The sequence below is a fragment of the Pseudopipra pipra genome, chromosome 3 (assembly GCF_036250125.1).
Source record: "Pseudopipra pipra isolate bDixPip1 chromosome 3, bDixPip1.hap1, whole genome shotgun sequence".
In the NCBI taxonomy this organism is placed as follows: Eukaryota; Metazoa; Chordata; class Aves; order Passeriformes; family Pipridae; genus Pseudopipra; species Pseudopipra pipra.
In genome coordinates this window covers 112522432-112545662 of record NC_087551.1, presented here as the reverse complement: position 1 = coordinate 112545662, position 23231 = coordinate 112522432, and the positions used below count along the sequence as shown (strand labels likewise).

The window sequence follows — 23231 nt, the reverse complement described above, 5'->3', positions numbered from 1 at the left end:
CAGCCTTCCCAGGCAACCTCTGCCAGTGCCTGGCCACCTTCACAGTCAAACAATGTTTCCTGATGTTCAGAAGAACCTCTTGTGTTTCAGAGGATGCCCGTGGTCTCTGGTCCTGTCACTGGGCACCGCTGAGAAGAGCTTGTCTCTGTTCTCTTTGTCCCTTCAGGGATTCATATACATTGATAAAACCCCCACGTGCCTTCTCTTCTCAAGGCTAAACTCTCACAGCTTTCTCAGCCTTTCCCCATAAGACATTCTCCAGAATCTTGATCACCTCAGTGGTCCTTTGTTGGACCCTCTCCAGCCTATCCATGTCCCTCTTGTATTGAGAAGCCTAGAACTGGATGGAGTACTCCAGGTATGGCCTCATCAGTGCTCATTAGAGGAGAATGTCACCTCCCATCTGCTTCCAACACTCCCAGTGCAGATCAGAATACCATTTTATCCCCTTTGTGGGAAGGACATGCTATTGGCTCACACCCAGCTTGGTGTCCATGAGGACCCCAGGTCATTTTCAGTAAAGACTCAGACAGTGCTTTGGCTTGACATCAGTGGTGCAACGTGACTTTATTCAGCTCACCAGCAGCTTTTTTGAAAGGGATATATAAAAAAGGAGGATATTATTCCATGTTCCATTGCTTCACATCTGTGACCTTACAAATAAGTACTTTTAGTACTTATTTAGTGCTTATGTAGTGCTTTTGTTTATTTAGACACCAGACACTCCTGGCCTTCTGCCCTCAAGTTCAAGTTCATACTTGGTGTATCATTCCCTAAAAACAAAAGTTCCCTTTCAGAGCTGCTGCTTTCCTAAGCAGACTCCGCCATCTCAAAGGGAAAAATTATGTGTTTTCTTCTTAGATATACAAATTCATTTTTCGTCTGTTAATAACTTGTTTACTGACATCCAGCTTGTTGAAAAATCCAGATCATGGTACATTTTATTTCTTAACCAGTTTTGCTGCAATCTTTCAGTCATTTACAAATGCTGTCATCAATAGGTATTATTTATTCTCATAGATGAGAAGATAAACTATTGTCATGGTGGGAACTGAAACCTAAATATGTATTAGAAATTTATATGTTTAGTCATTATTCTCTCTTCTTCATCCATTTCAGGTTCAAATAGATAACTTTAGATCCATTTAATCCATTTAACATTTTGATTAATTGTTATATTTGTAGTCAACATTGCTGTGGTTGTGAGTTAAATATGCTCTAGAACACAATAAAATTTGTCATCTCATTAAAAGGAAGAAAAACAAGTTCATTTGCAACATTTATTTTCTGTAAACTCATATCGATTAGTATTAATTATATTATCCTCCTTTAATTTTTTTATTAATTGAGTCCTCAGTCAGATAATTCATTAGTGGGAACAGAACTGATGCCAGACTGTTAAGCATCTAATTATGTGGATTTTTCTGTTCATATTTTAAAAAAAATAGCAACAAATTGTCTTCAATGCTTCACCAAGTTATAAAAAAAGAAATATTTATTTTCCAGACATGTGATCATTTCTTTGAGAGCTCCTCAAATTGTCATATTGTAAAATATTGAGCAACCACAGATGAAGTTATTCCTTTGTTTGTATCCATAGCATTTGTTTTCTTCTTCTGAGGGATTAGTAACAGTTGCTGTGAGAGGTTACTGAACCTGCTGGTCTAGTTTAATGCCATTATTGCACTGCACTGATACCTGCTATTAAATCTTCTCCCATGTACTTATGTGTATAGAGTCAAATCTGAACACGTTTTTAAATTAAAGTATTGCAGAACAAATAGGACTTTTTTTCTCATTTTGAAATCTCATGAACCCAGAAACAATCGCTTTCTGTGATTTCAGATGGAATATTGAAAAAAAACCCAGCAGGTGTTAGATGTAAGAAAAAGAAATCACCAGAAAAAAGCTGAAACATTTCCACTCCTTGTGCCACACTGTCCCCTCAACATGGGTATGAAATCAGAACAACTCCTTATACTGATCTGGCATGTTCTCTGCAGAGCAGAAACTGAAACACAAGGAAAGAAAATTCTGCATGGATAACATACAACTCTAAAATATACAGATAATGCACATTGAAATTTGTAGATCAGTAATTACATATGGACTCTTTTGACTCCTGGTATTCCTCCTAGAAGCAGCTGAATGTTGCCCAGCCGTGTGCCGGACATACAGTGGGGTTTGTAGGGCAGGTTTTTAGTGGGACAGGAGATGTTTGGGAACAGCCACTTGGGTTTTGGGGGCTAAAGAGAATCCAGTTTTGTTGTCAGTGTTATTTTTGAGAATGGGAATTCTGGGTAATCATGAAGGAATAGTAAAATAGCAGACAGCTTGAGCACTGCTCTTCAGTTTCTCCTGATCTCCCACACTCTTCTAGTGCTAGAACAGCTTCTGAAAAAGTGTGGGCTTGAATTAAATAGTAGTCTCCCAAGCATGGGGAAAAAGGGGTAGCACATATCAGAGAGACCTTTCCTATTGTGCAATCTGGATGCAATCACCTCTTTTGAAGGGAGAAACCATGCTGTATTGCTCTTCAGACTCATATCTGTGAGGAACACAAGAAGTCCTATAGAATAAGGGGGAATATAGTGCTAATAAACAGAGCTCTCTGGAATTAGTCCTGGCCCTATTGAAGTCCATGGTGACTTTGTTATTGACTCAAGTAAAGGCTGAATAGGGTCACTAAGACAACCCCAAAGTTCTTGGGTACCAAAAATCAAGGATGTAGTGTGATATTGGAAAATAAAAGGAATTATCACTGTTTTGGGGTATTCTGTAACTAAGTGAAAGCAAGAAACTAGGAGGTTCCCTTTGAACTGGCATTTAGAGGAGATAGAAGAAAGCCCATTTTGAACTGTGTTAAATAGCAGATACACTTTATATAATCATCTTTAAATATTATTCAATTAATTAGACTTTTTTTTCTCATCCCAGGGATTCTTAGAGCACAACTAAAATGAGAAGAAATCTTTAGCATTTTGGAATATAAATAGACTGGCTGTATGGTTATTATTACTATTATTTGATGGAACAGATCGTCTTGATTGACAAACACCATTATCACTTGAATAATATAGTTCTTTATTTTGTCTACAAGGTGGGATTCTTACTTTGATCACAGAGTCATTCAGCAGCTACAGTTGATGCAGCCTTTCACATGAATGTCTTGGAGCCTGGGGATGTCCACATCACTGAGGTTTCCTCTGATCCTGACAAGACTCCCTGAAATATGGGGCTGACAGGTATGAAATAGGAGCTACAGGAGATCCAGATCATAATTCTTTAACCCTTATTTTTACATTATAAAATGAAAAAGACTAGTGTACCTTAATCCAAGAGCTAATGAGTGATTGATTTCTTCTCACTTTGGCTTCATCTTTAGTGCTCTTACCATATTGTCTTGGTTGATAGTTGCAGTGGCACATCTGTCTGATCTGAATTATGTGCAGATATTTTATGGAATGTTTTTAATGACCTTCCTGAGGGCAGGCTGTCTTTACTGCACTTTGCACAAAGTTCAAGATGATCTGTGTGTCAGAAGTGACTGATAGGAACATTTTATGTAGTGAAACATAATCAACTACTTGAAAGGAGCAGGTAAATGGCAAGAAGCTGCTTATGAAAGCTGAGATTACAGACTCCTGGAGAAAGGCTACCCAGAAGTTACTAATAGCAGCTGAGACTGGATAGTCAAAATCCATCTTCTATCATCTTACTTGAATGAGTAATGAATAGAATCTGGCTAAAGATTTGGCAGGTAATTAATTAAAAAAAGTATACACAGAGCTGAAGTATGTACCAATAAAGACTGAAATATATTCACTGCCCCCAATATTGTTTTTGCTGACTGAAATAGCTGAAAGAGCATATAGATCATCTGGTCCTGCTGCTTGTCTTGCAGGTGACACCACATGTCAGGGAACCCACCACATCCTTGGTTATCTGGTGGAAACACCTTTTCAGCACAGTCTAGAGACCATTCCCTGTCTGGTTTGTGGCTGAAGTTTAATTGTACAGGTGCCATGACAGGGCCAGAGATCAGTCTAAGCACTGTTTAGCAGCACTAATGAAAAAAGAAAACACAAAACCCCCAACCAACTAATGAACCAAATGATTCATAACTTCATCTGTGACTGCTTGGTTTTCCACTAGTGTAGTTTTGCTATGAACCTGTTGGTTGCCATGAGGAATATTCTTCAGATGTGAATTCTTGCTTGTCTATGCAGTGACCATTTTTGAGGTGATCTGATTCTTTTTTCCTCGGGCAAACAACTTTGAGTCAGCTAAGCAGGTTAATAACAGTGCAGAATCTGGAGCAGGGGCTGTACCACCAGCAAACTGACTGTAACTGAAAACAATCTCCAATCTATTGGATGAATTGAACCTGAAAAACTAGAGGACAGGATGGACTACAGATAAAGTTGTTGCAACTCTTTCTTCAACGGCATCAGTTTAGTTCTGAGCTGTGATAATGGTAATTAGACATTTCTCTCATTTAATTTTAACTGAAGGTGAGTTTAGTGTGCCTTTTTAGTTCCTTTCTGTTGAAAAGTTAGGCATTTAGTCAAACTAGGCTTCCTCTTCAGTCAATGGAGTTGCTCCAACCAACTGGTCTAAACTCATATCTGACTTCTGAGTCTAAAATTAGAGACCTGCACAAAGTTGTGGTTTTGGTTAAGGGCTCAGTGAAAGGCAGATTAAAGGGAGTTAAAAACTAAAGGTGTGGTAATAATGAAAACAGGCAAAACCCAGTGGTATCTCTCTATTAATTTGTTACAAAATGACAAGACCGGGTTCACAGAAGCTTGTGCTGCCACAGCGTATGTGGCTCCTTAATCAGACAGGGAAGATTTTTTTTCTTGGTGCCACCACGAGCACCTCATTCTCCTGATGCAGTTTTCAAAAGTGGTTTTGCCACACAGAATTTCTAGTTTTGGTTTTAATTGATAGGCGTAAAGGGAGAGAAACACCAACATAATCTCTTTCTACTTGATTCAAAATCGTTATTCTTTAAGCTGTTTTCCTGACACACCTTTCCCTAGCTCACTCTGTAAGATTTTTATTTGGTGAATAAAGGGTTGTGTGCTCATTTTTCATTGTTATTTTCACAATTGTCTGTGTTATTTTCATAGGTAATTTTCAAGGGAAAGTTTTCCCACTCATTTCCCAGATCCAAATTTGACAAATAAGGAGATAACATCTTGGCAGGCTTCTAGCAGTTTATTCACAGAGCATCCAGTTCCACTAATATGCTCTCTATTGACTAGTCCTAATTTTCTGCGTAGTTTTATTAGTGGCTTCACACTGCATATTAATTGGCAAGGGCTCAGTGCTTTGATAACACCTTCATTTAGCTGGTCATAATGATGGCCCAGAGTGGCTCATTAATATTTGTGTTAAATACACTCATTAATTAAAAAAAGCACACGTGAAAACCAGATAGCTCCAGGTGAGAACAGTAATGGGACTCATCCTCTTGCCACTACATGTGTGTAAGACTTTATATCACAGATTCATTGAACCGCTAAGACTGGAAAAGACCCTCATGATTATCAAGTCCAACCATCAACCCAGCACCACCACCACGTTCACCACTAAACAGTGTCCTCAAGTGTCATATCCACATGTTTTTTGAACACTTCCAGGGATGGTCACTCCACCACTTCCCTGGGCAACCTGTTCCAGTGCCTGACCACCCTTTCAGTGATGAAATATTTCCTAATGTCCAATCTTACCTCCACTGATGCCACTTGAGGCTATTTCCTCTCATCCTATCACTTATTTCCTGGAAGGAGAGATAGACACCCACCTCACTACAACCTCCTTTCAGGTAGTTGTAGAGAGCAATTAGATCTCCTCTCCGCCTCCTTTTCTCCAGGCTGAACAACCCCAGCTCCTCTGTGCAGACCATTGAACCAAAATGTTACTCCTGTAGACAGCATGTAGAGACTGTAATGTACATTTATTACCACTGAGAGATGATGTTTAGCACAATTTCAGGTTTCCTTGAGAATTCAAAACATGCACAAGGGATTGACAGATATAGTGAAGCTGTAAAACCTTGGTCCTTCTAGAGAATCAATGGGAAGCCAGGCAGGTTAGACAGGGCTATCCTCCAAATCTTGACATTTTGAGTTGCTTCAGGAACTGCATTTATATATCACTAATTCAAATATCTTTCCATTAAAAAACCCCACAACATAAACTTTACCCAGAGCATGGTGCCCTTTCCATTAAGGCTTGAAGTTCCCATTAATTTCTTATTCATGTCTTTCAATGAAAAGGTGAGCCTGAATAGCAGTTAAGAGGTTAGATTTTGTTAGTTCAGTCTTTTGGTGCCTACCTAGAAACTAGACTGTACTTTTCAGCAAAATATGAGCACCCAGCCCTTGTAACATAAGTGAGAGCTCTACTGTTGAATCATAGAATAATGTTACCATTATTCTATACAAATTTTAACAATTCTGTTAATTCCAGGAGTTCAGGGCACTCACTATTCTATAGATTTGATCTTTTATTTTGCCTGGTCACTCACTTCGAATGCAAATTTTCCCAAGCTCTCTTTATGCAGTTTGCATATAAAATCCGACAGAGATTAATTTTTTCCTGTTACTTTTCTCCATTTCATCTGTCTGTATGTTGCAGTGTCTACAGGTTAGAGGCTACTTGTGTACATTGACATGTATTTTGGCACTGCACCTCTGCAAGTCTCAACAGGATTGTCTCCTTTTTGTTTTAATGGAGTGAGTGGAAAATTTACACACCAAAGTGAAGAGAGATAGGAGAGGCAGCCTCTCATGTGACTGTATTTAACATACTGAGGAATTTGTCACAGTTGTGTTTCCTCTGACTTTGGAGAAGAGCACATACAGAATTGATCAGAGGAATTCACTGTCACACTGGAATATTGTACTTCCCTGAAGGTTAGAGGGGTGATATTAATTATCGAGAGTTCATTTCTTTTTAGGGAATGGGGCAGGGGGGTTGGATAAAACAAGTTTAAATATGTGGGAACTTCCTCTCAACCCATTTCCTTTTGCACCTGAAACCCTTCTGAAATTTCTGCCACTGCAGCTTTGCCCTTGGTGTGTTGTTGTCTAGAATTACTCAGAAAGCACTGAAATAACACAGAATAAAGGGTTGCCATCAGAGTCCCAGACAGTTTTGGAACTGGCTATGTCTAGAAAATTGCTTTTAAGAATCATATATTTTTTACACTTTTTTTTTTGGTTAAAATGTTCAGATCCATTTGTTTTGGAAAGTTTGATTAAATCTCTGAGCTGGAATTGCTTTAAGTCATACCTAAAGTAGGATACCATTTACACATAAGGGCTTTTTTCTTGACTCTTGTTTCTGTCTGGGAAGGATCTAACCTTTTGCCACAACACTGGAATAAAAATCTGGAGTGGAAGCGGTGGCAATTAGCCAAAACCCCTGGCTGAAGTAGGACTTGAAAAGGAAATGCTGGAAGTTTTCAGGGAGAAAATTAAATAATTAGTTTGATACGGTGGAGATATGGATGTGATGTCACAGACTTTCCATGCAGTCATGGGCAAGGCATCTCTGAGGGCATCTAAATATTAAATATCAAAGGTTAGCAAGCTTTCTAGGTTGTTTCCATTGTGAGTTAATAGATATGAGGATTCCTACTACTTTTACTAATCTAATCTACCACTAATTTAATATAAATCATCCCAGTCAGCTTGAATTCCTGCATTAGGACAATACAAATTGCCTTGCATTAGATATTTCTCTTACACACATGCATTACATCTGGTTAAGAGATTCTAGATGAGATAGCTATTTAATCCAGCCACATTTAGGTGGGATAAATCCCAAATTTAATCTCTGAATAAACTGATTTCTTTGCTGTAATATGGGAATAATATTGTTGTTGTTTCTCTGCTTTGTATGTCTTACCTGTTGGATGGAAGTTCTAGGTCCTGCAATGCAATAGATCTGGTTCCTAGTTGGGAACCAGACTTATTCAGAGATGGAAACTGTTTTGAAGCACCAGGCAAATCAGGGTTAAATCAACATAGATTTTATTGCCGTGAAATGCTTGATCAAATGTGGTCATTATCCTCATAGACTCATGTAAAACAGGTAGCTTGTATAGGAAATAGAAATATAAAAGATTATGTTTTCACCACTGAAGTATAAATTAACTTAAGTGGAAGGAAAAAAAAACAAAACAAACCAAACCAAAACCCCAAACCAATAAATAGGACATCGTTTGTTGGTGACCAAGTGCGCACTCACATTTAAATACAATCACAACAGCTGCTGTACAGAACAGAATTAATTGTACAAAATAAAGAAAAGAATAGCAATAAAAAAGATCAGACCTCTCCAAATGACCTTTACCTGGCAAAGGAAAATGACTATATCTTCCTCCCCCATTCCCCACACAGCTGTATGTGAATTCCTGTCCAACCTGTAATGAGGACAGAAGCAAAGGATATTTTTATAAATACAGTTCCTGTATAATCATGTTTATTGATTCTCCATTGTGTTGCAGGCTTCTGTCTTCTATTAATGCTGTTTCTTCTCATCCTTAAAATAAAGAACTAAAGCAGAAGAACTATTTCTCCAAAGGATAAACGAAAGTCAAGTGACCTTGGAATTCACCAGAAGCCCTTTTGGACACCTAAGATATCTAAGATCAAAACTGCTTGTTGGTATTAGGAAACAAACAAACAAACAAAAAGTAGCAGTTAGAGAAATTGGCTCTTGGGACAATAAACAGCCCTTCAGGAGCCTGTCTGCAAAACTGTGAGCTGCACCTGTGCCACTGAGTCATGTTGAAAGGAAGAGATGAGCTGGGGAAATATTTACACAGAGGTCCAGGATTTGGAAGGACTATACATTGTGCCTGCTTTGGAGCAGATTTTTCTGGTTTTAGGAAAAGTTACAGAGAAGCTTCAAAAAGAGCAGATTCCATGTTGATTTGGAGAGCTGAAGTCTTTTCCCAACGAATGTTGGAGCTTATCTTTAAAAAAGAAGTAAATGAAAGGTCCAAATTCACCCCTTGTGCCAGTTCTCCAAGGCAACAGAATGACACCCAGAAGGAGTTAGGGTTAGAGATGGCAGCATGAAGGACAAAACTCTTGACAGTCTTCAGTTGTGGGTGGCAGGGTCATCACTGCATGTCTGTGGTCATTTCCCTTTATAGGCCACATGAACTCTGTTCCAATTCTCATCATCTGATAAAACTCTGCCTTTACTCCACATATCTGACATACAATGATACTAAAGGAGGACTGTGTGTACAGAGAACCAAATCTTAGGGCAGAGGCTGGGGGTGGGAATGTTCCTCCTGCTCTGCCAGACTTTTACCTTCTAATCTTAGTCAACACATGAACTGTTTGTGCTCACAGTGAGTAACACCTTGCTCCACAAAAATAGGTGTGTGGTTATCACTCTGTTCACTCCATGAGCAATTTGCTAATAAATCCAAGTATCAGGATCCAGACTTTTTGAGCCAATGTGTCAGGGATTAGGATAAGGAGTATAATTCAGGGAACTACTTAAAAGGTTTTGAGATTTGTGGTGAGAAAGGTGTAACTCATACAGAGCTGAGCAATGGGCTGAAGTACAACAGGATCCAACTCAGACAGAACTTGGGATTTGAATCAATTTTTGGAGTTCAAAAATCATAATGATTCATTGTCCTGGCCACAGAACTTCGGATACTTTTCTGTACTCCTTTGGTGGTTTTGACATTGAATAAACACTTCCATGATCTCTTAAAGGAAGACTTTTTTTTGTTTTTCGGGTCAGAAAATTTCTAAGTCAAAATGGTACAAATACAGTTGAATTTGCCACCAGTGAGCACCCACTAACTTCAAATCGTGCCCTTCCTGCAGGCTAATCTAATCCATGAATGCATTTTGAGATGGAAAGACTTCCACAGAGACAAGGACTAAGAAAATAATAAAAATAACCCCAAAACCATAACATGGGAACTTGGGCATGTGGACAACATGGGAATATAAATGGATGAGAATCTAGGCTGAGATTTTAACAGGAAAATCAGTGAACTCATTGCTTAAAACCACACTGAAAGTCCCAATTTCAAAAACTAAAGGCATTTTGACACCAAACTTTTCTGATGGTTCAGCAGAAAAGGCAGTAATAATAATTTTTCTCTTAATAAAATTGTTGAGTGCAATTAAAAATAAAAAACAGAGAGCCCATGAATGTCATCAGACTTGGAGCTACATTTTAAAAGAATTTTGCTTTTAAAATGTGCTATGGGAAAAACCAGAAAGTTTGGAATGTAAGTACAGGTAGCTTCTTAATGGTAAGAATAGATAGCAGTTCAATCAGGTTGAATCAGATTTATATTAAAACTTACCAAAAATATACAGGGGTCATTAAGTCACAGAGTAGAAGTTCTGGGGCTTGAAGAATGCTCAGATTTAATATTAATATTAATAGATCAAAGGGTAATCCAGGTCAAAAATAATTTGTTGCCTGCAGAGCAGGGGCTCATAGTGATTATGTAACAGCAAAAGACGTAAGTCTTGAAATAAATTATTGTTGGGACTTTGGACCATGTCCTGAAGAGGCAAATATTTCAAATAATGCTGTATGCATATTATTTCTAATATTAGAAATTTTAATTTGATGGTAATAAAATGCTTCTTTCCCAACAGTTTCACAGATTAATCTGTCCAATCAGTCTTTCCTCCATCTCCAGAAGGTTGATATTTTTGGTGGAGAAAACTGAAAAGGATGTTAAAAACTTTTTTCTTATATTTTTCCCCTCCATCAAAATCTAATTTAAATTTATCCACATCTAGAAGTAGAGGTTTGCAATTAAATTGTTTTACAGCAAATTTTCATGTGGCAAATCTGCATATCTGACATAGTCAAATTTTGATTTTCCCCTTTTTAATCCCTCAGTTTGGGCAATAGAAAAAGCAGAATGAGTTTCCTTTTCACTTTTAATCATGGTTACCTACCTTGGCATGCAAGTATTTCATGTTCTAGGACAGCTCTACAATGTTTCTGCTGAAGACACCACTGAGGATCATTCATTTGATTTTAGCATTTCTCCAGAAGCACTGGAGTGAAAAATTCATTCACTAAAGTTTAAGTTTTTTGAGGCACTTATCTGATCTTAGTGTGTTAAGGAGATGGAGTCCTGTGGAGATACACCTTTAATGGAGATAAGCCTTAATGGAGATATATCTTTAATGCGTGGATGGTGCCTGGATAGCACTAGAGTAGGTATCTAAGCCTACCTACCATGAGCAAGGACAAATTTGGGCAAAAACATAGGATTTTTCCCCCAGATTTCCTTGTGTAAGCAAACAGAGACTCCTTATTTTCTATGGTGTTTTCCCACAGTGATGGCAATGTCCTTATTGACCTCCAGAGGAACAGCATCATACCATAAGCACTATATATTTCCTTCTATGCATTTGGAAGGTGAGAATGACCTGGTTAATTGAGCTTGACTCCTCACATCATGGCTGTAAACACCCTTGGATATTTGTTACAGCCCCCAGGTTTAGTCTAAAGCTGATGCTCCAAGGTGTAACTTGTGCTAAGTTCTAGAAAGCTAAAATGTAGAGAGCTTTTGTCCTTTACTGGCCTCCTTTATATATATAGACCTACTTGAGGAAAGTACACCCTTTCAGGGCATTCCTCATCACCATGAGGTGAGATACTCTGGGTATTATAAGTGCCTTTCTTTCTCCACTGATTTTAGGGAGAGGAGGATGATTAGACCATTTGTAGTGAGGTACAAGGCAAAATGCCACTGTTACGTTCCAACTGTTATCTGTGGAGAATGACAGGCACTTCCAGATGATCCCTTCTATCTGTCCTAAACACTTGGCATGCAAGTCAAGTGGAAACCTGTAGTCATCTAGTGCTGCCTCTGGGATCCTCCGGCTCCTCCTCCAGGTGAGTCCAGTTCTCCTATAGATTTCATGTCATATCTGACAAAACTCTGGCTGTCTTAGATGCCTAAAACGTCACAAATGGCTCTAAACTTTTGCTTGTGGACAACTATATTATTTCCTACCATTCCTACCAAGAAAGACTTGAATTGTCCCTTGGAAGAAAAGGTCTGGTTCTGCTGGTCTTAAATAGAGTATAGATGGAAAACATTAAGCTCTCCCTGTAAAGCCATTCCTTCCTATTTCTCTCAATAAAGCAGTGTCAGAGAAACAAGAAAAGGAATGGAATAAAGGTCTTGTTGAAGAAGGAGTTAGAATGTGACTGGAAAAATTCCCTTGACTCAAAGAGTTTTGAGCTTAAACTATGAGTCCCATATTTTCTGTGTGAGGATGAGTGGCAGGTGGTAAAGGAATATTTTAAAAGCACATTAGTAAGGTTATTGCCACTAAGCTGCTGTGGACTAAGTCAATCTGTCTTATTTATCATTCTGTTTTTGTTTTATTTTCAGTGACTGGATTCTGTTAGACCTCTGCACCTCAGCTAGATTTATAAAGACAATAAAGCTACAGAAACAAGCTGTTGAGGAAAAGAAAGCATTATAAAATCAAGGCAACACAAAAGGTGACTCCAATTGCCTGCACTGAGCGTGTTGAACAGAGACCCGGGTGTGGCAGAGTGCTGTGGGATCAGGGGCTGAGAAAACAGGAAACAGAAGCCCGTGCTGTCATTTAAAGTGAAGTTCACAGAGGGATTGGGGCTCTCACTGAAACTACCAAGGTTTGGTTTTGTTTTAGTCTGCCATGCTCTTTTCACAAGAGATGCTTCAGCTGCTGCTTGAATGGCCAGGACAGATCCCCAACAGGTTCTGGCCTCATTCCAGCGCAGCTTTGTTGTACATTCCCATGTGGGGATGAGCAGCCCCCAACACAGAACAGTTCATTTGTCCCATGACCCAAGAATTCCTTTTTTTGCCAGGTTTCCATATTGTTTTCCCAATGGTGAGCAGATCAGGCATTTCCGATGGATCAGAGGAAGCCCTTCTTCCAATCTGTCCAGCCTGCAAGCAAAGTCAGGATGCTGGAACTGCGTGTCCCACCACTGATGCACTGACCCTAACTCTGCAGCCGGAGAAGAAAGTGTTTCAAATTTCATGTGCCACCTCAGCCAAGTCCAGAAGTGCTTATAAAAAACAGTGTTAGTGTATCATTCAGAACAATCAAATACTACGTGCACAAAAAAGCAGTTTAGAGCAACATAAACTTTAAAAAAGTGACAATTTCATCACACAATTACTGTACACTGCTGTTCTTAGGGTTGAATACTTTCCTCTCTCACGCTCTCTTTCTCTCTGTTTTAATCTTTCTCTTTTTTTTATTTTCTTTTTTGATTTTTTCTTTTTTTTTTTTTCTTCCCCCCCCCCCTTTTTTTTTTTTTTTCTTTTTTGGGATTTGGTCCACTGGAGATAAATTGCCCTCAATGATATATATATTTAAAAAAAATATCAGCAGCAAGACTCTCTCGAAATAGATTCTGTTTGATGTAGCTAGTCTGTCTTTTCTGTTTTGCCCTCTTTCACAGCAGCCTCTGAAGTTTTCCGCAGGGGGGCTTTCTCCGAGTTGGCGTGTCCTTGGCCGGATTCCGCCGCTCCTCCGTTTTTGTGCGATGTGTGCTTTTCCAAGTAGTTCAGCATTTCACTGAGAACAGTTTGGAAAGTGCTTAGGGCAGCACATATTGCAGGAGTTCCAAAACCATGAGTGATCAAACTGCAAATGGGAAGGAGACAGGGGAAACAAAAAAAAGGAAAAAGAAATACACACACGCACATAAATATCAATGCGCTCATCGAGGAGTTTACAGTACACTCATTTTGCTACAGTGAAATTCAAGATTTGCTCCCTAAACTATTTATTACCTGTGGGAAAAACAGAAAAGAAAGGAGTAGAGCCAAACAGCAGACTGCATACAGCTTCAAAGGTGGGTTTTGGAAGGAGCCTCAGTTCTGAAACACCGTGGGACAGACCCTCGGCTGCTGCAGACTGACACTGGGTTGTTGACTTCAGAGGAGCCAAGAGAGGATCCGTGCCCTTGGCTCTTCAACATTGATAATTTTCCAGTCCCAGAAAGTCTGGCTCCCCCTTTCTCACATAAATAAAAGGAGTTCTGTGTGATTAATTCACAGTTCTAGATCAAACTTTGTTGACTTGATGATCTTGGAGGTGTTTTCCAATTTTTATGATTCTCTAGCTCTTGAACATGACCTGACCAAACGTGGACTGAATCTGTACCAGGAAATTCAGCAATGCCAAGGATACAATCTCCAACCCTCAGCACAACTGGCATGGTTTGGTCATACCCATGCTGTTAAGCTCTTGGAGTACCCAACAAAGTGAAATCTGAACTGCCTCTTGGGAGTAGACCCTGACCCAAGCAATGACCAGAAAATGTGTCACACAGGGTTAGTTTAGCCAGGCTGAATTTATGGACCATCCTAACCGACTAATAGCAAAAATAACCCAGTTCCAACAATGCTGCCCTGGTAGTGTTGAATTTAGTGGTATAGATTTATCCTGTTGCACCTTTCACTGAAATAAGGGGTTTTTTTTTCAAGATAACACTGAGTTTTTATCGTTGTTGTTCCTGCACTGCAAAGTAGCTGAATTTCACTGGTGTTCTTCACTTAACAGTTACTGAAATGAAGTGTTAATGCAGTTACCAGGCAGAGCTATTGTAGGCTAATCTCATTTCAGTTTAGAGAAGGATTTCAGTGCACACACGTGTATCTGCAGTGATTTGAGATGTTTTGGGCGTTCAGCCTGGCTTCCACCTGCATATCCAGAAGTGTTCAAGTTTCCCACATGTCCTGTCTCTTGGATACCATCTCTGTGTGGATCACAGAATCACAGTTAAACCCATCCAGTTCCACCCCCTGACATGGGCAGGGACACCTTCCACTAGCCCAGGTTGCTCCAAGCCCTGTCCAACCTGGCCTTGAACACTTCCAGGGATGGGGCAGCTGCAGCTTCTCTGGGAAACCTGTACCAGGGTCTCACTACCCTCATAGGGAAGAATTTCTTCCCAATATCCCATCTAACCCTGCACTCTGGTAGTGGGAAGACATTCCCCCTTGTACTGTCACTCCAGGTCCTTGTCCAAAGTCCCTCTCCAGCTCTCATGGAGCCCTTTTCAGTACTGGAAGGGGCTCTAGGGCCTCCTTGGAGCCTTCTCTTCTCTTCTGAATAACCCAACTCTCTCAGCCTTTCCTCATAGCAGAGCTGCTCCATCCCTCTAATCATCTTTGTGGACTCCTCTGAACTTGCTCCAACAGGGTGATGTCTTTCGTGTGTTGGGGACCCCAGAGCTGGATGCAGCACTGTAGGATGTCTCACCTACCTCAGGATATCAGAAATTGCACTAGAGACCAGTTTTTAGGCAACTGAATTCAATCCCATTTGCCTAAATATTATGTGTACTGTAAGGGCCACAGAAACTCAAGTTTTATTGCATGTCTTACTATGGGCAACCAAGCTATTCCCATTGTTATAATGCCTCATTTTGACAAGTGGTAAGTGAAAAAAAATAAAACCCCTATCCAAATCCTCCAGATTTTTAGTTTTAGTTTAGAAACATAAATGTAAAATTATTTCAAAATTAGAAATGCCATTGAAGTAATTTGAGTTATTCTAATTCTGCTCGGGGAAGAAAGAAAGCGAGAGGAACAGAAGCTGATTTTTGAGTTTGTGGACAGTTTTGAGAAATCAATACTTTATATTGGTTTGTGTGAGAGGAAAAAATAAAAATCCACATCACAGTGATTCTTACAAAAAAACCCAACTATTTCCTATCCCATGCTAATTAAGACTTTTCCTTATAGTCTCTCTGGGTGTCTCGGGCACCACACCACTCTGATTTAATGTAGGGTTTAATTTAATTTAATTCATGTGTGGGCCAGAAATAGGAACATTTCACTTCAGTGACAACCTGTCTCCTCTGCTCTTTGGATTTTCAATCTTTCCAGCACTTTTAGAAAAAAGTGCAAAAGTGAGGACCAAGGGGAAAGAGGTTTTACAGGACATGGACAACTGCCAGGATGCTGGAAGTATTTTAGGGTGATCTGTCTGCTAGACATGGGAAACCTGTTTGCTAGGAAAGCTGGTATCCTGGGGAAGACACCAAAGTAATGTGAATCCTAACCAAAATGAGAGCTCAGTTTGGAAATATCTCCCCATTTCAGATTGGGAGTGGCACAGCCTTTTATAAAAGGTCTCTAAAAGGCTATTAAAAAATAACTTGCATTTAGAATATTTATCCATCAGTCTCCAGGCACTTTTCAAAGCAGGAATTTATGTTTATCCCCAGTTATTAACGAGAGGAAAATGATGATTAAATATTTACAAGGAGTATTTTGCAGACATCAATTAATAATACCAAATGAAGTTTGGACTTGAAGCCTGGACTTGTAGCAATATCTGGATCTTTATAATTTAGCATAAAAAAGAGGTAAACATACCTCAGTTTAATTTTATTTTCTTTTTAGAAATGCCTGGCACACCAGAAAAATCAAAATCATCATCACCATTGTAAGTCATTGTAAGTCATGCTTTTGACAGTAGTAAAAACTAGACTAGAAGTAAAATACAAATAAGAGTATTTTAAGAGCTTTCAAGTCACTTTAAGAGTCAGCTGATTTCAAGATTTTGTGTTGCATTTTATCATCTTTTCTAATCTTCCTAAATCTAGAGAAATGAAAATGTGACGGAGCTTACAAGATTTTTACACTGCTTGTGTGATCTTCTGGGTCTTGATTTGGGGAACTGACTACACCGAGACACATAAAAAAATATTTATAATCTTGCACGCAAAAGAAATTAGTTTATTTATTTTAGAAGTAGGTAGTATCTGAAATAATTTGTTTCCAGTAGATACAAATCATATAATCACAGAATCCTTTCAGTTGGAAAAGACCTCTAAGATCATCGATTCCAACCATGGACCCAGCACTAAACCACCAAGTGCCAAGCCACCACTAAACCACGTCCCTCAGCAACATATCTACATATTTTTGAACACTTTGAGGGATGGTGATTTTACCACTTCCCTGGGCAGCCTTTTCCAATGACTGATCACCCTTTCAGTGAAGAAATTTTTCCAAATATCCAATCTACACCTCTCCTGGCACCACTTGAGGTCGTTTCCCCTTATCCCTTGTTATCTGGGAGAAAAGACTAACTCCTACCTGGCTACAACCTCCTTTCAGGGAGATGTAGAGATCAACAAGGTAAAGTAAATAGTAAGTTTATCAAAGGATTAAATTGAAAAGAAACTTTCTGGTCTTCCATCATTAATTCTTTCAATTTGTGAACAAAAGTGAACAAAAGTGTTTATTTGATAGCTCAATGCACCCTGCAGAGTAAAATGGGAATACTACCTTGAAAACTTACAGAGATTGCTTCAGAAATGATCTGTAGGGGTCAGAACAAACTTTAATGTTCTGAAATGTTGAACAAGACTGTGGAAAATATCAGAATAGGACAAAAATTTAAGGTATGTAAGTGTAGGTACCAACTTGTAGGTATTTACATCAATGGTGCCTAAACTCCCATTACCAGCAAAGGGGACTTAAGGTAGTTTCTTATCTATAATAATCTACAGTGATTTGAGATGTCCCATGACATCTGGAACATCTGTACAGATTTGCTAAATAGGATATAGGACTGAAATCCACCTTGCTTTTAGGTGTTTTGACACTGGCAGGTCACCCCTGTGCGTCTCACATTGTTTATGCAACTGAACTGAGCCCTGGGACTTCATTCAGCACAGCCAGAGAAATCTGGAGACTGATTTAGCATGTTAAGTGGATGTGCCTCCTTCAGGATGAGCTGCACCATCCTTCTGGCTACACTGAGGACTCCGTCAAGCTGAATAAAAATGTGAGTCGGGTGATATTTGAGATGCTCTGTGGTAAAGAGATATCTATGTCAGGTTAACAGGTAATAATGCAGAGGGTTTATAGGAGAACAGTACCCTTTTAAAGCAGCAGTGGACTGATAGAATACCTGATAGCTTCTAAAAAGGCTCAGCTGTATCTTGCCCTAGATCTTTATTGACTACATGGGAAGTTTAGACATCCAGCTTACATAGAAACACTTAGATATGGCTCCTTTATCCTGAGCAGAATATGAAACTTGTGGTTTGAAAACTAGTGCTCATAGAAAAAAAGGATTTTATGGGATGAGTAAGGGGTCCATCTTCTTTCCAGTTTAGCCTCTTAATTACCAGTGATATATGGCAGCTCTTACCAATATAACATTGTATTTCTTATTAAAAAGCCAACTCTTTTTTAGTGAAATGATGCTGTAGAGTCTCATGGCAACTCTACTTTCAGTTCCTGATGAGTATATGCTTCTCCACAGATGGGGATACGCAGAGCCTATTAATTCTCCCATGGAGCTTATTAAGAGAAACCATTCTATAGAAAATTTCTGACCACCCCTTCTTGCCAAGCTCCTGTGAGGGTGTATTTTATTAGCTTCACTTTAGGTAATGAGCATAAAAAGGCCGAGAGATATTATCTTCTACTTTATCTTACATTTCTATCAGTAATTCCCCTTGCTCTAATTTTGGTGGACTTTATTTCTCTGCAAGTTAAAGTCTTTGAAAAATCTAAGAAAGTTGTTTAATTTCCCTTTGCTGATGAAAGTAAGTTTCAAGTTGGGGAGAAAATCTGATTTTACATTTAAATCAGACATGACAGACGGAAGAGTAATGGCAAAGCATTCAAATGTGTTTCCTGAAAGTCAAATTTAGCTGCCTGACTTTCCAGGCTAATTGAGCTCACGCTGAAATTGGTTCATTTTTGGTGTGCTTCACACCTATGAAAGGAGTTGCTTTCATTATAATAATTTCTTTTGGGTTTATAAGTCTAAAATTAAACATGGTGGTTTCATAATGGAGTCTTCTGGGCATTCTCAGCTTTGTAGTGCATCCCATTACAGCTCCTATAAACCAACTTTATTGCTCTAAAAGGCAAGGCTGAAATTTCTGAGTCTGGTGCTGGAGAGCTGCAGGAAGAAGGCAATGAGTATCAGGCCAACATATTATGAATCCTGATGCTTAAGGACATCCAGACCTGCAATTCTGCCCAGTGCTATGATGCAATTATGTCTGCTCATGTTTTAATGATGGTCTTACTTAAAAGTGAAAAGATCCAAGTGTGCCTGAAGGCTTGGAGTCTCATTTGGCAACTACCTCAAGGACTCCTCCACACCCCAGGCTGCTGAAGCTCCGACAGGCAGCAGAAGAAACAGCTTCCCTCTCAGTGGGGGGGTAAGGGCCATCTGCACTGATTGTTTACACCCTCATTTAAAATAAATAAGAGCTTTAAAACAATGATAATGAAGACAAAGACAAAGTCTGACTTATTGGTCAGACTTTCTCAGAACTTTGAATGTGGAAACTGCTTAGTGATTATCCAAATTCAACAATTCACAGCAGATGACAGATAGTAAGGTCTGATAAGACTTTTGATGGCTGTAAAGGAAATTGTAAAATATTTGTATCTCTTCCCTAATACAAGTAACATTTGAAGATAGAGTTGAATATATTGACTTTGAGGTGCTTCTGTTGATTTCAAGATCTGTCCTGTGAAAGTTGTCCAGAGAATTAAATTGTGATAACTCTCATTTAGAAGGTCACTAGGCCTAACTTAGACTGATATTCAAAGTAAAGTTGGAATGTGGCCAGTATATACTACAGGAATAAGTAGTTTATAGATCAGTGGCAAACAGCACATACAGAAGTTGCCTTCAAAGTAGGCCCTCATCTTTTTTTTCTGTTCATACTCAAACAAGTGTATTAACACTTGTCCTCCTAAGCAGACGGACCTCCTTCTACCATGTGTAAAAGCAACAGAGAAAGTAAGAAGGGAGTGCTAGAGCTGATGTGCCCTATTTCCAAATTTCCGTGTATTTTTGACCTTGGGACTGATTTTCCACACTAGAAGGACTGTGTAGGCAACATCTGAAACATCCAAGACATATCTGAAACATCCAATATTCTGGAGTGTTTCTGAGCCGTAGACCAAAGATTCCTTATTTTGGTAAATGTGAGAGTTCCTTAAATGTTTTAAGAAATATGAACTACTGGATTGAAAAACAATGATGAAAGTATATTTGTTTCTTTTCCCATGATTATGGAATGTATTTGTTAATTTGTTAATGAAGTGGATAAAGAAAACAGATTTTCATCTGTTTTCTTGACTCCATAAATTGTGGCTTTAATAGTATCATAAAACTCATGATAAAAATCATAAGCAATATTAGAAATTCACACCCTTCCAAAAGGATTTTGTTCATGGGCAGAGTAGGAGAAGGTGATTGAGACCTCACTATGGAAAGATCAAAAAAGGAATCCCTTGGAAAGGAAGTGAGGGAAAAATCCCAGAGGAAGGCACTCTAATACTTGTGGTAAATAAAGAGACAAAGAAAAGAAATAAAATAAAATTAAACAAAAAAAAAAGAGAGAGAGAGAAAAGAGAAAGAATCAATTTGTTGTTTCCTGGTGCCTCAGCACTGGACACCAGCATTTTGCCTCAGCTAAATCCAAAGCCTGTTCGAGAGAGCTCCTGAAATCAGGGAACTCTAGAGGGCACCAGAGGTGTTTCACCACAAACTCCACTGTGCATCGGGCTTCTTCCAGCCCGTGCCTCCCAACAGAAGGCTGCTGCTAATCGAGACGACTGGAATTATGACAGCAGCTGCTCTACCTCCTGATAAGCAAAGAAGCGTAAAAAAAGCGAGAACGTTTATAAATATATAAAAGGGGGTGAGAACATCTTTAAAGGCAGGTAAGGCTTCGGGCTTGGCTCCTTGTTACAATTTAAAAAACACATTGAGCTTCAAAACCCGTTTCATTGGTCCCTTCTTCCCTTCAGAAGGAAGGATGTTACTTTCTCGCTGCTCCCGAAGTCTGTGACTCTGGTTTCTTGTCTGTCACTTTCTGTGTCACCTCGTCAGTGTGATGCCAGGCTCTGGCAGGAGGCTGACAGCTCCAGGCTAAGAGACAAAACTCCTGTCTCAAACCGTTTCATGGAAAGGGTATTTCATATCAGTTGGATATGAATCAGAACACAGAATAATCTGTGAGGATGCTGATTGCTTTCATTACCCAACTTTGGTATTCCGAACCTATTGCTTTTTTTTTGGTCTGTTTTTATAAGGTCTCTGCACTGAAAGAAATGTCACTTACAAGAAAGTAGTCTTCCCTTTGCTGTTTTACTGTCTTTATCTTTTATACATAAAACAGAAGATCTGGGCGTGATTTTGTGTCTTGATGAAATGTAACCTTGAAGTTAAAGGATCAAATACAGCTTCAGTAATCGGTGGGTGTTCATTTTTCCCTATATGATGGATGGCATTAGTAGGATTTCTCAAATTTCTGAACACCCCAGATTCTTATAGACACAAGTGTCCCAAAAGCAAATGTAGAAGAAATGTCTATACCCAATTTTAGAAGTGAAGAAAGTGAGACTAAGAGGATGATTGACGAGGTCAAGGAGTCTCTAGGTACAAACCAAGACACAGACACAGATCTCTCAAGTATGATCTCAGCAAGTCTTCTCTTTGAAAGGTTTTTGTGTTATGTTTTTGGCTTTCCAGCACAGAACGTGGGTCACTTTTGGTGGGTTTTCTGGTAACTCTAGTTTACATGAGATTTTGGGGAACTAAAATAAATTCTGCCAAAAATTTAAAAAAACCTCTCAAATAATTTCTGATGCAAGGGCAGGTTATGAAGGCAAAGACATGAAGACACATGTCAGTGTGACTTTCAAGTTCCTGGATGAATCTCAGATATAACAGTGGAATAGAAGAGAGAATGTACAAACTGAGGTCTGGTTTGGTATTTTATCAATAGATTTAAGTGTAAAATGAATAAAGCAGGATCCTAGATGCAGAACTCCAGCTTTGGTTTGATGCAGAAGCCACTACATTCCGATACTTAAAATACTACAATATGATATAACGATACTCAAGGGCTCATTCTCTGTCCAGCCTTAACCTTCCTTCTGCGAAGGGGAACAGCTTCAAGAGGAGGGTTGGAAAGTGAACACACAGGTTAATCCATGCAGCCAGAGATACCATGAGATGTTTAAAGTTATCTATAAGGTTGGTAGATGTGATGCAGGACTCACAAAATACGCTTGGACTGAGGGAGTAGCAGATGAATGTGAGACAGGATGTCCTTTTACACCTAAAATGACCCTAGATCTCCAGATTCACCAATCAGGTGAGTCACCCTAAGGTTCTGAAACTGAAGCTAGGGAATGTCTTTAGTTACCTTTAGCTTCATTAGCAAAGTTAGAGTACACAAACTCTCCCTTTCCTGTAGCTCACTCCACTTTGGAAGCAAATGGTGAGAAAAATATGTACTTCTCATTAAAGCTATAGAAAATTTGGATTTCTTTTCTAATACTGATATGCTGACTTTGCTCTCTTCTATAACAAACTGATAAATGCCTTTACAGGCATTATAGGACAGCCTTTAGAGGACAACAATGAGATGCTCATGTATCTGGATGAAAAGTCTCAGCACTTAGTAATAGAAATTAATTTTTCCAGGATTTTGTTTGCCCTGTGGCTTAGTCCTTATTCTGTCCTCGAAAACTAGGTATGGGATAACTCAAGTGGTGACTTTCAGGCCAGATACAACCCACAGGATTAATTTTGTTCAACGTGTTCAAGGCCAGGCTGGATAGAAACCCAGTCTAGTGGAAGGTGTTCCTGTCCACAGCAGGGGGTTGGAACTAAACCATCTTTAAGGTCTCTTCCAATCCTTTCAGCTCACAGAAGAGCTGAAAGACAGCTTGGGCAGCCCTAAAATGTATCACCTCTTCTTGAACACTTGTATAATGCTTAGAAAGCTAAGCTGTCCCAACATTTAGCCCATGAGGTTTATGATCCAGCTCTGATAAGGCTGGAATTCTGTAAATCTAAATTTGTAGCACAGGTAAGGCACCTGACTGGGCTGTAATAAGGGCTGGTGCTTCCATGAATTCTCAAGTTACACATATATTAGTGACATTATATGCACCACTGTGCTCAGGAATAGTTTGAGACAGTGTTAGTCAGACCAGGCAAAAAAACCCAGAAATACTGCAAATAAAGAGCAGCACAGCTGGCAAATGCCTGTGCCCTGGCACTACTTCTATTCGCTAATATTAATATATTTGAGGTTATTTGAAGTTATCAATATAACTTCAACAGCACATTGATAACTGAAGTTATCAATATAACTTCTCTGCAGTAATATCCTCCAAA

At 39.1% G+C, this 23231-nt stretch overlaps 1 protein-coding gene across 3 annotated transcripts in view; it reads right to left on the bottom strand.

Moving 5' to 3' along the window:
- Nucleotides 1-8031: 8031 nt before the first annotated feature.
- TFAP2D (transcription factor AP-2 delta) overlaps nucleotides 8032-23231 on the bottom strand; it is a 52321-nt gene continuing 37121 nt past the window's right edge. For all 3 annotated transcript variants that reach the window (XM_064650779.1, XM_064650778.1, XM_064650780.1), the window contains one exon: nucleotides 8032-13682. In XM_064650779.1, the coding sequence (XP_064506849.1) occupies nucleotides 13463-13682 (220 nt within the window). In that variant the 3' untranslated portion in view covers nucleotides 8032-13462. The remainder of the gene's footprint in view (nucleotides 13683-23231) is intronic.